General features: G+C 42.4%; 1 protein-coding gene across 4 annotated transcripts in view; it reads left to right on the top strand.

Moving 5' to 3' along the window:
* The window catches only part of Miga1 (mitoguardin 1), a 66,978-nt gene extending 53,592 nt beyond the window's left edge, over positions 1-13,386 (top strand). For 2 of the 4 annotated variants that reach the window (NM_001162375.1, NM_174868.4), the window contains 4 exons: positions 1,509-1,643; positions 3,010-3,063; positions 7,836-7,952; positions 9,992-13,386. In NM_001162375.1, the coding sequence (NP_001155847.1) occupies positions 1,509-1,643; positions 3,010-3,063; positions 7,836-7,952; positions 9,992-10,210 (525 nt within the window). In that variant the 3' untranslated portion in view covers positions 10,211-13,386. Of the gene's footprint in view, positions 1-1,508; positions 1,644-3,009; positions 3,064-6,281; positions 6,483-7,835; positions 7,953-9,991 lie in introns of those variants that run through there. The other 2 variants (XR_001783676.2, XM_011240070.3) reach the window with 2 other exon arrangements.
* The last annotated feature ends 263 nt before the right edge of the window (positions 13,387-13,649 follow it).

Here is a 13,649-nt window from a genome sequence, read left to right as displayed (position 1 = left end):
CGTCTATGCTGCGCTCAGAGCAGCTCACTGTAGCAGAAGCTCACAGAATGCATTTCCGGGGAGCTGGGGACACAGTAGGTCCAGACCCTTCCTTCCACCTTTCTAATCTTTACCTGCTTTTCCATATTCATCTCTAAATTAGGTAAATCTGAATCCCGGGTCTATTTTAGTTTTCTCGGCTTTCTCTATTCCTGTTGTCTTTCCCTTGGCCTACATCTCTATGCCTTTTGCCTAATCTACTCCATCCCTGTAGCCCGTGACTCGCTGCCCACTGCTTTCCTCCCTTGCATTCCTCTCCTCTATTCTGTTCACCTGCACTTCTGCTAAGAGCATCTTGTTGTTTTGAGATAAAGACTCTTTGTAACCCAGCAATGGACTCTATGGAGCTGGTGATGGACCTGACCCTCCTGCCCCTCCCAGCAGGTTCTGACATCAAAACCATCTTTAAATATGTGATGCGATGATCTCCCTCCTCAGCATCTCCACCGTCCTTGAGAATAGAGTACAAGACCTGGCAGGATCTCGTTCTTATTTCCTGCCAGGTTTTACCTGCTTTGCCATAGCATACTTTCAGTGTGTCTTTCAATTCGACAAATTTGTGTTTCTTCTGACCTTAAGTCTCTGGCAGGAATTCCATGCAATTGGGAAGGTTCACTCCCTAAGGGAAGTTATCTCAAATATCCAGCTTAAAATCAATCTCTGCTGCAAGCTCTGTGAACTGTATTGTGTTTATTGGGATTATTTTCTTGCTGTTTCCCACCCCCCTACCCCACCCTGTAGACTCCAGGTTTCTGAGTTGCCTTCCATGGATCCCTGAGAACCTGGTACAGCACATAATACAACATAGTATGTTAGTGACCATGCAAGCTGGATGCTCTCATGGGTCAGACAGGCATAGCTGTGAGCCCAAATGAGGAATTGTTTTTTTTTTTTTTTTTTAAAGATTTTTTAAATTATTTATTTATTATATGTAAGTACACTGTAGCTGTCTTCAGACACTCCAGAAGAGGGCGCCAGATATTGTTACGGATGGTTGTGAGCCACCATGTGGTTGCTGGGATTTGAACTCAGGATCTCTGGAAGAGTAGTCAGTGCTCTTAACCGCTGAGCCATCTCTCCAGCCCCCAAATGAGGAATTGTAAGGAGAAACTGATTTCTTATGGCCAGGAGGGAGCAAACTTCCTAGACCTGCAGTTTGGTACTTAACCTCCTCTTTGTAGAGTAACTTACTTTAAACAACTCAGAGCCTAGCATTGCACAGCGCAGGCTCTGAACAACTCAGAACCCAGCATTGCACAGCGCAGGCTCTGAACAACTCAGAACCCAGCATTGCACAGCGCAGGCTCTGAACAACTCAGAGCCTAGCATTGCACAGCGCAGGCTCTGAACAACTCAGAACCCAGCATTGCACAGCGCAGGCTCTGAACAACATAGAACCCAGCATTGCACAGCGCAGGCTTGACTCCAGAACTCTGTAATACTCACTGCTATCTTGCAATTTAATACAGGTGAAAAATTTAAATTTTTATGACGTGGTTCTGGATTTTATATTAATGGATTCCTTTGAAGATTTAGAAAACCCACCGACATCCATACAGAGCGTAGTGAACAATCGCTGGCTCAACTCTTCCTTCAAAGAAAGCGTAAGTGGCATTTCCCTTCTTTGCCGTTCTGGTCTGATGGAAAATGGTCAGAGATGGACAACTAATTAGAAATTACAGAGGTCAGAAGTGGTACCCCATGCCTTGAACCCTAGCACCCAGGAAGCAGCAGAAACAGGCAGATCTCTGTGAGTCCAAGGCCAGTCAGAACTACATAGGAGACCCTGAAGAAAATTGAACTCATCCTTGTCATTGGGATCCTGTGTGCAGCAGTAACACTTCAGGTGGCATTCTCCTCTGACAGCCACGGGCACCGGCAGCTGCTGTGGGCTATCATGTTTCGTGGTAAAGTCTGAGTGCTGGAAATGCTTAGGCATTCCATTGGCAGGTTCATGGTTGTGTTAGAACTTCCAGATCCTGCGTCTTAAAGCATCTTACGTGCAGGTCCTCCTTTGCTAAAGCAATGCTATAACCACAGAAAATGCATTCTCTTCACTTCAGCCACTGTCCTTGAAGAAAAGACAATAATCTATCTTTATTATTCAGTAGAGAACATCCATTTGTGTGTATATATCACAAATTATTTTCATTTCATTTCTATAGGAATAGAATTTAGGACCTCTGTTTTTGTTCATTTGTGAGACAAGGTCTCACTCTGTAGCCCAGGTTGGCCAGCACTCTGGGGATCTATCTGCTGCTTCAGCCTCTTATGTACCAGGGCCACAGGCTTGAGCTTTCATGTACACCATGAACCTTGAGAATTGTGTTGTAATTGCTTACGTGCCTTGGTTCTAGAGTTCATCCTTTTTCTCTTATGGACTGGTTGGTTGGTTGGTTGGTTGGTTGGTTGGTTGGTTGCTTTGGTTTGATTTTTCAAAACAGGGTTTCTCTGTGTACCTTGGCTGTCCTAGAACTCACCAGGACAGGTGAGTCCTCTGTAGACCAGGCTGGCTTTGAACTCAGAGGTCTGCCTCCCAAGAGTTGAGATAAAAGGGGTATACACCACTGCCCAGCTTTTGTATATAAATTCTAATTTCATAAAAATGAAGACTCTCCCCTGATATTTGTAAACAATACAAGGAACCCAGAGTTGTCCTTACTCTTACTGTTTGGGATTTTTAAACCAAGAAACTTTGAATTCTAATAAAAATCACTGTTTTTAAATAGAAATATTAATAATAAATATGAAATTTAAAAAATTTTTATTATTTTTTTTTTGGTTTTTTGAAACAGGGTTTCTCTATATAGCCCTTGCTGTCCTGGAACTCACTTTGTAGACCAGGCTGGCCTCGAACTCAGAAATCCGCCTGCCTCTGCCTCCCGAGTGCTGGGATTAAAGGCGTGCGCCACCATGCCTGGCATAAATATGAATTTAAACCTTGCCTTTTTTCCCTCTGTCTATATTTAGGCTGTGGCTTCAAGTTGTTGGTCAGTGCTGAAACAGAAAAGGCAACAGATGAAGGTAAAACTCACTATGCCCCAGACTCCTCCTCAGTTCATTCTCTGTGGCTTTTAAAAACAGCTGAGACTGGAAGACTGCAGAGCCCACAGTCCGCCTGCCTGCAGTATCTAGTAAGGCTTTGTGCTGTCCCAATGCCTGCAGAACAAACAGGCCCAAGTCTAGAGAGGGTCGAGAAGGGCAGCCTTGCTTTATAACCATGCATCCTCACAGACCAGAGTGACACTTCCTAAGGCAGCAAGGGGCACTGATAAACCCACAGGCCTTCTACGTCTGTGAGGTCCATGCCTTCCCATGTGTAGACTCTGCAGTGAGACTGCCAGTGAAATGTCGGTAACAGTAGACCCTGGGAGTTGCTCAACCCTTCCATCCTTGATGGTTCCAGCTTTGAGAAAGGCTAGTGACAGTATTTACTTTATACAGTGTTTAAAAGATTTAGTGTAAGGTGCGAAGGGCTCATGTGAAGCTCGGTGGTCTTCAGTTCAATTCCAGCTACAAAAAAATTCAAACAGCCAACACCACAACACAGAGTTCAGTAGAAAGGACTCACATAGAATATTGAGCAACTACTGGCTACACTACATTACCCGACCTGGGTTGCTTTACCAGATCCATATTTGTGATCTGACGTCTGTAACACTGAGCCCGCCTGGCCGACCCTAGATGTTCTGTGGCACAGCCCTTCCTTCCAGCGTCTTTGGTAGGTGCTTAGGGTAATTCTAGGAAGTCTATCTGAAGAATGCTGGTTTAAAATTATTCCAGAATCCATGCTGCATCTGTCTTTCCCTCTATAGGTCTTTCTGTCTCTGTCTCTTTCTCTCCCTGGGAGTAAGTCTGAGTTTGTGTCTATGTAAGAAATGAGTGTGTGGATGACTGTGAGGGCAGCGGCTTTATGCAGCGGCTGCGGGAGCCACAGTGGACCTGTGGACGTCAGAGGACAACATTTCAGTATCCATCCACACCTTTGCATCTTCTTTGAGACAAGGTCTTTTTCCTGCTACACAAGCCAGGCTAGCTGAAATGTCCTGTCCCTTCCTCTCATGACCCCATAGGAACATGCTGGCATTACAGATCCTTGTGGCATGGCTCTGACATTTGTGTGGGTTCTAAAGATCTGCATTCAGGTTGTCAGTCTTGCATGACAAATTCTTGACCCACTAAGCAAACAAAACAAAAAACAAAATCCTCAGCTTTGCCAATGGAATGCATCAAGGATCAAGTAGGAGAATGCCAAGACAAGGGAGAGGAGCTGGACCAAAATAACCACCAAAACCAGCTAGGGGAGGGAGGGTTTCTTTGGCTTACACTTCCACACTGCAGTGCACCATCAAGGAAATTGAAGGCAGGAACTTAGAAGAAAGGACTGAAGAGATGGTGGAGTACTGTTCACTGGCTTTTGTTCATGGCTTTCTCAGCTTGCCCCTTATATCATCCAGGACCGCCTGCCCAGAGGTGCCCCACCCACAGTGGGCGGGGCCTTCTCACAGCTGCCATTAATCAAGAGAAAGCCCCTCAGACTTACCTACAGGCAAGCTGATGGAGGCAGCCCTCTTCCCAGACGGCCTTGTGTGTGTCAAATTGATAAAGAGCCAACCAGCACATTAAAGAACAGAACATATGTGAATTCTAAGATACTATAAAAAGGCTAAACTTTTGAAACACGGAAGAAAAGAAACCCAGGTTGAAGTCACAGAAAATATGTTCAACAAAATCATAGAAGAAAGTTTCCCAAATTTAAGGCAAGATGCCTATGAAGATGCTAGAGGCACACAGGGAACATTGAGTGGATAGGACCAGAAAAGGGACTGCCTGTGTCAAATACTGGTGAAAGCACTGAATGTGCAGAGCAAGAAACGATAATGAAAGTTACAAGAAAAGGCCACGTCACATATAGAGGCAGGCCTATCAGAATAACAGCTACATCCACTTTTCTAGTGGAGATTTAAAAGACCACAGTGGCTCAAATGGATGTTCTATACGTTCTGAAAGACCACAGATTACATCTTAGACTACTGTGCTCAAAAAAAACTATTAGTCTCACTCAAAGGAAAAAGAAAAGAATTTTATGACACTCAACAGATTCAAGAAGTTTATAACACCAAGCCAGCTCTACAGAGGACACTGGAAGGATACTTTGGTCTCAAGAATAAACATACCTAAGAAAATAAACATTTTCAGAGCAACTAATCAAGAGAGTGCTAAGAAAACACAAAAAAAAAAAACCAAAATGACAAGGACAGGAAATACTATATACTATTCAGTAGTAACTGGTACTATTAATAGTTGTAGTTATCCAACAAACAGACACAAACTAACAAGTTTGATTCAGAAACATGGTTCCCCCTCCCTTGTTTTTGCTTCTTCCAAAAAACATGCCTTACCATCAGTGATAGGTAATACCTCAGGGTAAAAGGAAGTAAAATAGAACGAAGAGGCAATGAGAATTATCTATTCTAGTGTCTGACAAAATTGGCTTCAAACCATAGCTCGTCAGATGAGACAAGGACACGTCACACTAAAGACAGTCTCCCAGGAGACATTACACCTGTAAGGAACTGTTTGAATTGGAGAGTGGGCTCAGCAGCTAAGAGCACAACGGCTCTTCCAAAGAACCCAAGATGAGTTTGAAGTTCCAAGTCAGACAGCTCACAGTCACCTGTAGTCCAATTGCAGGGGAACTGAAGCCCTCAAGATATGCACATAGACATTTGATTAAAATAAATCCTTAAAAATACATACTTTGATCTAAAACCACAGATTCACCTCAACACTATGTTAGTGAGCGACTTTGACTCACCAGTCTCACCAGTAGACAGGTTATCCAGACAAAAGCTAAACAGAATACACACGAGGGGAATGACATCATCCAAATCGTCCTAACAGACACCCAGACATTAAAGAAGACACTTTCTCAATAGCGCTGGAACTTTCTCCAAAATTGACAACATAGTAGTAGTATACAAAGAAAGTATCAACAGATGTAGGAAAATTGAAGTATCATTCTATGTCCTGTCTGACTACAGTGGAATAAAACTGGATACCAAGAACAATAAACAGCACACAAATCCATGGAAACTGAACAGCAGGCTATTGAATGACAGGTCAAGGAAGGTATTGAGGAGGAAAATATTTTTACCTAAAAAAATGTCTTAATTGGATTTATATGATGTGAGTGTTTTGCTGTGTGTGTCTGAGTACTAGTGTATGCTTGGTGCCCACAGAAAAGAGAGGAGGCATCGGATCTCTCTGAGACTGGAGTTAGAGAACTACCATGTCAGCGCTGAGACTCGAACCCAGACCTTCTGCAAGACCAGCCAGTGCTCTCAGCCCTGAGGCGTCACTCCAGACCGAAAGGAAAAATCTTAGTTCCTAGAACTGAATAAAAATGAAAACACATTATATCAAAAATCTAAGTATCACACACGGGGGGGGGGGGGGGACAGAGAGAGAGATCTTAGAAATTACTTAATGATGCATCTGAAGGTTTCGGAAAAATAGGACAAACAATGCCCATAGGTGGGAAAAGATAATCAAAATAAAATGGAAATAAAACCAATTCAAAAGTTCAATCTTTTTTTAAAGATTGTCAAGCCTTTAGACTAATTAACCAAAAGAAAGATAAGACCCAAATTAATAAAAATTAGAGATTAAGATGGAATCAAACACCAAAGCAGATAGAGGCAGTTCAGAGAATCCTAAGAACATAGTTTTAAAATCTACAATCTATTAAACTAGAAATTCAGTAATCTTAATTTTCTTCAAATGCACATATATGTACCAGTTTTTCATAAGAAGAGTCAGTCACATGTCAAAGTTTAATAATATTGACTTTCTTAACTAAAAGTTAGAATTCTAGTAAGAGTAATTCAATGCGTTATGTGTTTATGTGTTTGTTTATAGGCTGGCTGGAACTTCTGCGTTGCCAGAAATGACCTTGCAATCCTAACCCTCCTCCTCTTCCTCCTCCTCCTCCTCCCCCTCCTCCTCCCCCTCCTCCTCCCCCTCCTCCCCCTCCTCCTCCTTCTCCACCTCCTCCTCCTCTCCCTCCTCCTCCTCCCCCTCCCCCTCCCCCCTCCTCCCCCTCCTCCTCCTCCTCATGTGCTAAAACTGCAGCTGCACCCCAGCACACCTGGCTTGTAGGGTGCTGGGTACCAAGCCCAGGGTACTGTGTGTGCAGTCTACCTACTGAGCCTTAACGCTTAGTCATTTAATGCTTAATCCTTTAAAACCGATTTTAGAGAGGTCTTTGGTCACTACAGTTGAGTAAAACCTTCAAATCATGAAAACTGGTCAAAATATCCCTAAAAATTACATAGACTGCTGTATCATTGTTAGAACTTGGTACAACGTGATAATTGCTTTTAGGAAGTAGAAGTTAAATGCAAAATCCAAGATGTTCTGTGTGGCTTGACTGGGGACGGCCCACATGCTCGGTCCCCAGCTGATGAACTGGTTGGGAAGGATTAGGTGTGACTTGATGAAGTCGGTTGTCCTTGTTGGAAGAGGTGATCCAGAGATTTAAAAAAACCTGATATTTCTAGAGGTGAAATTGCGTCTCCTCTGAAACTGCTGGCTAGAGTATGAAACCTCTCTAAACCCTCTGACGCTTGGTTACCTTTAAGTCTGTTAGTATTCCCAATGGCTGTCTCATGATGCAACCTTAGTCTGCTCCCAAAGACTTCCGACCACATAATGGCTAGCAGTTTATGTTTCATTACTAGAGAAAGTCAACTTAAGAAGATAAAATATACTGATTGCGTTTTGTTTCCCAACAGATCTCAGATGGATTTTTCGCTCATTTTTATGCCATTTGTGAGCATGTCAGCCCTGTTTTAGCCTGGGGCTTCTTGGGTCCTAGAAATTCTCTCTATGACTTATGTTGCTTCTTTAAGGTATGTTCAGCCATTGAAACCTTGTTTTAAAGAATAAAATAAGGTTGTTTACTTTTGTGTAACATGCAAAGCTATAAAAATCACCTAATTCTATATTTAAATGCCAGTAATAAATTGGAGACAGTGATCCAGTGTTAATCTTACAGAACACTGCCTTAGAGAGCCGGTGCCCTACAGTTAGAACAGACTCCCCAGGTTCACTGTCTCCTGTCTACTGCCTGTCTCCTGTCTCCTGTCTTGGATACTATCATATTACAGTGACACTCGGGAAATACTGCAGAAATGACTGTGTGGTATTGAGTTACAGAACTAAGTTCTGTACAAGGTGATAGGAATGTTGAAATCCAAGCTGTAAGAATTCACATGAGAACTTAAAGTTGTATCCTCATGTCTGAAGTTTGCTTGCCAAAATGTTTGTTAGAGTTCCCTGCAGGGTGTTCTGGCTGGCAAAGTACTGGGGGAACCTCTGTGTTTGGCAGTATCGAGGGACTGAATTTCAGGGACCAACAGTCCAGAGGAGTAGGAGTCGGAATGCTAGGATGCTGCCCTGCTGCACTGTGAAGTTTCTAGAAGTCTGTTTGCTTTATTAATACAGCAGCTTTATAAATGGTTTAGGATGTTTTCGTTTTGTCATTTAGAACTCATTAATTTGTTGCTAGTCTATTTAACCTTCCAGTTGTAAATTGTGTGCTTCAGTGGAGTAGAGCTGGCAGCCAAGCTGTCCTGAGGTCTCCAACTCCCACCTTTCATGTCAGAGTGGGGCACTAGATGGTGCTAGCTCAGGGACTCTGGGATGGCCTTGCTAGTACTTGTTACCATACCCTGTCTGAGGGTGGAAACTGGATGTTGCTGGCTTTCTTTTTGCAATTCATTCTCTTCCATCATTTCATTGTAGCTGAGATCTAGTGCTTAATAGTCAACAACCTACTTTAATGTGCTTCAGTGTAGTAATTTCCTGAAATGACACTCCTCGAGAGTTGCCACTCACTGTAGACATGACACTGGCGTTTTTCTTTCTTTTTTTTTAAAACCATTTATTTGTTTGTTTATTTATTTATTTATTTATTTATTTATTATATGTAAGTACACTGTAGCTGTCTTCAGATACAACAGAAGAGGGAGTCAGATCTCATTACAGATGGTTGTGAGCCACCATGTGGTTGCTGGGATTTGAACTCAGGACCTTCGGAAGAGCAGTCAGTGCTCTTAACCGCTGAGCCATCTCTCCAGCCCGACACTGGCGTTTTTCATTTATGTCTTTTTTTTAGCAGAAAAATATACATTTAAAAGTACTATGGGGGCTGGAGAGATGGCTCAGCGGTTAAGAGCACTGACTGCTCTTCTAGAGGTCCTGAGATCAATTCCCAGCAACCACATGGTGGCTCACAACCATCTGTAATGGGATCAGATGGCCTCTTCTGGTGTGTCTGAAGAGAGCAATGGTGTACTCACATACATTAAATAAATAAATCTTAATTTAAAAAAAAGTATTATGATGATTGCGAGTGGTTTGTTTTCCTATGCCTACGTGGCCAAGCACTCGAGGTGGCCTGAGAGGAAAGTCTGGTAAGCAGCTCACAGTTATGTCCTGCTTTGGATGCTTCTCATAGATGACCTATGAGAGCCCTGTGTAGTAAGCATGCATGCGTGGTGGCACACGCCTTTATTCCAGCATTTGAGAAGCAGCGGCAAGCAGATTTTGTGAGTTTGAGGCCAACTTGGTTTAAAGAGCAAATTCCAGGACAGCCAGGGCTACACATAGAAACCATGGCTCAAAGAACACATACACACACACATACACAGACAGACACACAGACACACAAAGGGCAAGTAATATTTGCACAAATTTTAAAACATAGAAAACAACAATCCAAAAGGTTAAATAACTTGTTCAAAGTCCTTTGCCCATGAGATGTGAATCCAGCCCCAAAACTAAGATGTCTGACTCCTGGTGTAAAGTCTGGTCCAGTATTAACAGTTCAAAGCTTTAACAAATTATAGCCTAATAAATGCCAATGCCTTGTGTATTCCTTTTCCAGAATCAAGTTCTTTTCTTTCTCAAAGACATCTTCGACTTTGAGAAGGTGCGCTATTCGAGCATAGACACGCTGGCGGAGGACCTCACGCACCTACTCATCCGCCGCACGGAGCTGCTGGTCACCTGTCTTGGTGCAGATGCCCTGAGGCACGCCACCACTTGCACGAGTGGACACTCCCACGCCGTGCCCACTGCGCTCTTAGAAGCCAAAGTACAATAAGGACCAGAAGTGGCTGGAGAATGCTGTCCAGTGCTCTAGGGTAACCCCTGACTGTGAGTGCCTCAGAGTCTACAGGGCTGACAGCGTGGCCTCAGGGAGAGGACAGTCTCAAGGATGGGCGGGGATTGTCCTGCACGTATGCAGGAGGTTTGTCGCTGAAGCCATGCGATGGATCCAGAGAGACTTTTTAATAATCCTTAGGTAATAATTTAAGTTGTGAAGTGATGCGTATTATGTTGTGACTGTCGCTTGAATTGAAGCCAGTGCTCTAGGAGTTCATTGTCTTCCCACAATCTGCAGTGTCATCTCAAAACACGTCTTGATGCTTTGCTCCTTGAGAATACACTAGCCCAAGGTGACTGTATTTATGTAATAATCTACGGCTTCTAGCGTCAACGTACTTAACCTTGCCTGAAATGTATTCTTAACCTTAGGTACTGCTTCTTTAATAGAATGTAGACAATAGACGTGTTTACCTACAGCTTGTCTGTTTGCTAATGTATTTGAGTCAAAGAAGGCATCCTCACCGAGGTCTGGTGTGCGAGAGCACCTGAATGAAGCGAGCGGTTTACAGCGCACACTTGGGGTGCATCACCTGCAGTCCACAGGATATTACTGTTGTCCTGGAAGTTATGAGACCCTGAAGTAGTTTATCTCATCTTCCCTCAGATGAATATTAAACTTGAAAATATAATTTATTTACCAAAAAAAGAATTAAAAATGTATCCTCTCTTAGATGTGACTTAGAGGCTGGATTACAGTTTCCGACTTTAGCGTAAGATAATTTCCTCTCTCCTTTCACAAAACAGACTTTTAATCACTCACATAGAGTTTATCACATTAAAAGTTTGTCATGTTATGCATAAATTTTAAAAATACTCATACTTTGAGCTTAGGTTTTAAAGGAATTTTTCTCTTAGATATAAAACACAAATATTTTAAATGCTATGGGAGTGTATTTTATGTCCTTATGATAAATGAGCAACCGGGTTATTATAAGTAACCTTCCAAGTACACTATATATTTTCAAGGTCTCATTAATTTTGCTTTAAGACCATGTACCATGTTTTCACCAGTGGATTGGATTCACTGACTCTTTATCCTGAAGTGGGCTGCGTTGATTTTAAGAGTGAAGTGTACAAAAGGATGTGAAATGGGTTTTTAAATAATGCATTTTTAGATTAAAGTGCCTAGAGTAAGGTTAATGATGAGAAAATAAAAAGTGAAAAGAAGTTTACTTTTTTAAGATTGTAACTGTGTAGATACATCACAGTTATGTAAATCGTTATTAGATGTAGGATGTAGACCCGTGCCATTAGTGTGTCAGGCTCAGGCCGTACCCCTGTCCTCAGTGCATGTGGCCTGGCCTTCTCCTCTCGCCCTTTGTTTCCTGACCACCAGGCAGCAGTCTGCCTGAGGACAAAGCCCTGAGCCCGACTTTCCTTATGCTTTCACAGCAGATGTTTTTACCTATGAGATGTCACCGATGTGAGTGACACACGTGTGCGTGCCTTCCTGTTACCACATGAGCAAGACAGTTGTGGATTATAGTCACTTATTCATTGGAGATCTAAGTATTTTGTCCTGTGGTTTTGTAAACAGAGATATTGGGGGGATCCTCCTTGAAATAGTTTGGAAGAATTGCACTGTATAGCAGTAATCCCGCAGTGGTGTGAGATGATCCTGTGGGTGACTCTTCCAAAAAGTATTTGATTTCTTTCTGTTTTTAGATTGCAGTTAAAAAATAAATAGATTGCCCATCTTCAAGAAAGGGTTGGTTTGTCAAACTCAGTGCTTAAGTTTTGATGGGCTAACTAACTAGAATATAAACAAGATCGTTTGTGGCCTTTGATAAAAGAGATAAGAATGACCAAATAAAATTTTGGGAGCAATAAATGTAGGAGAAAAATCTTTGGTGGGGGTTTGGGAAAGCTTAACTTTTTAAAGGATAATGTCTTTTTAAAAAGAACATCTCTGGCTCTGACTGTTGAAAATACTTAAGATATACATACCAGTTTTATTTGCCTTAAAATCAAACAGAGAAGCAATGCTTTAACAGATAAAAACAGAAGGTCAAACTAGGCTAGAGCCTGTTAGGGAAAGAAGAAAAGGCTAACCTAGTGGACTCATGGTGTTAACTGAAGATAGCTACCACATGCAAGATGTGCACGGGCAGAGAGTTGATCCTGAAAAAATAGCCAGTTCCTCTTTTCTGGAAGAAAAACTGATAAAAATTCAGTCGATTGATTTTGCTTTGTCTTGCTATGTTCTTGTTCAACTAAAAATGTAGTTATTTCTTCCCGAAGGTTAACAATACTACGTTCATGGAATAACAAAGCAGAATTCTCTTCTTTTACAAGAAGCCAAGTTTTTAATTCTATAAAAGTCAGCTCCAAAGAGCTGTCTCTGTCTCCTGAAATAGTTTGCACCAGGAGTCTGTTGATTGTGAAGCTGACTATTGTAAGTACTTACAAGTGTTCCTTTGCTTTAAGGTGTAGGCTTTCCTACTTGCTTTGCAGAAGTTAGCCTAGAAATGAGGAAGGCCAGAGGAAGGGTGAGAAAGTGGTAGTGAACTACTCCGCGGCCTGTCGTGACCAGACTGGAAGCTATGTTATAACACTGGTTTTTATTTTTTATATGAACATTATTAATAATTAACATAATTAATTGGACTGTAATTTTAAAGTATGAGAATTAGCCTGAATTAAAATCTGTGAATTTTTAAATTAAGGAATATGTATGTGAAAGTAAGTGTTTATGTGCCCTGTAATAAATGCGAATATGAACTGCTTTGTTCTTAATGACTGTCACTTTGTTCTTAATCATGTCACAGTCTCCTTGACTGACCTCAGCGTATCTGTTTCTTCACTGTAAGGACGGAGCTCACTAATCTGTATAAAAGTGAATCCCTGCAGTGGCAGACAACAGCACCGTCCCTCACAGGCACTGCAGTGAGCGTGTTTTCTGTCCCAGCCAAATAAACCAGTGATGGTGTCTTAGTGACTAGTGACGTGCTGGCTGCATTAGTAACGCTTTCTATGATGTGTGATCACAGACGCCTTCGTAGGCCTGCCCTTTCACATGAGGCACAGAGGGAGGCAAAGAGAGAAGAACACTGAAATCAAGTGTAGAATAAATGCTACCATGGGAATAAAGACAGCATTGCGATTAATAAAGTTTCAGGCTTCTTGCTTTAATTGAAAGGTTTCAGTGAATAAGGTCATCAGGCAGGGTAAGCTGATGAAGTGGGGCACGACTTCTCTCCATGTCAGTGACCGTCAGCCGGCCCTGTGCGTGCGTGCGTGCGTGCGTGCGTGTGTGTGTGTGTGTGTGTGTGTGTGTGTGTGCGTGTGTGTGTAAGCCTGATCCAACCCTGCATTCTCTTGCCTACACTTCCTACCCTGCATTCTCTTGCCTACACTTCCCAAGTGCCAGGACC

The sequence above is a fragment of the Mus musculus genome, chromosome 3 (genome assembly GCF_000001635.26).
Source record: "Mus musculus strain C57BL/6J chromosome 3, GRCm38.p6 C57BL/6J".
Lineage (NCBI taxonomy): Eukaryota > Metazoa > Chordata > Mammalia > Rodentia > Muridae > Mus > Mus musculus.
This window is presented reverse-complemented; position numbering and strand designations above follow the sequence as displayed.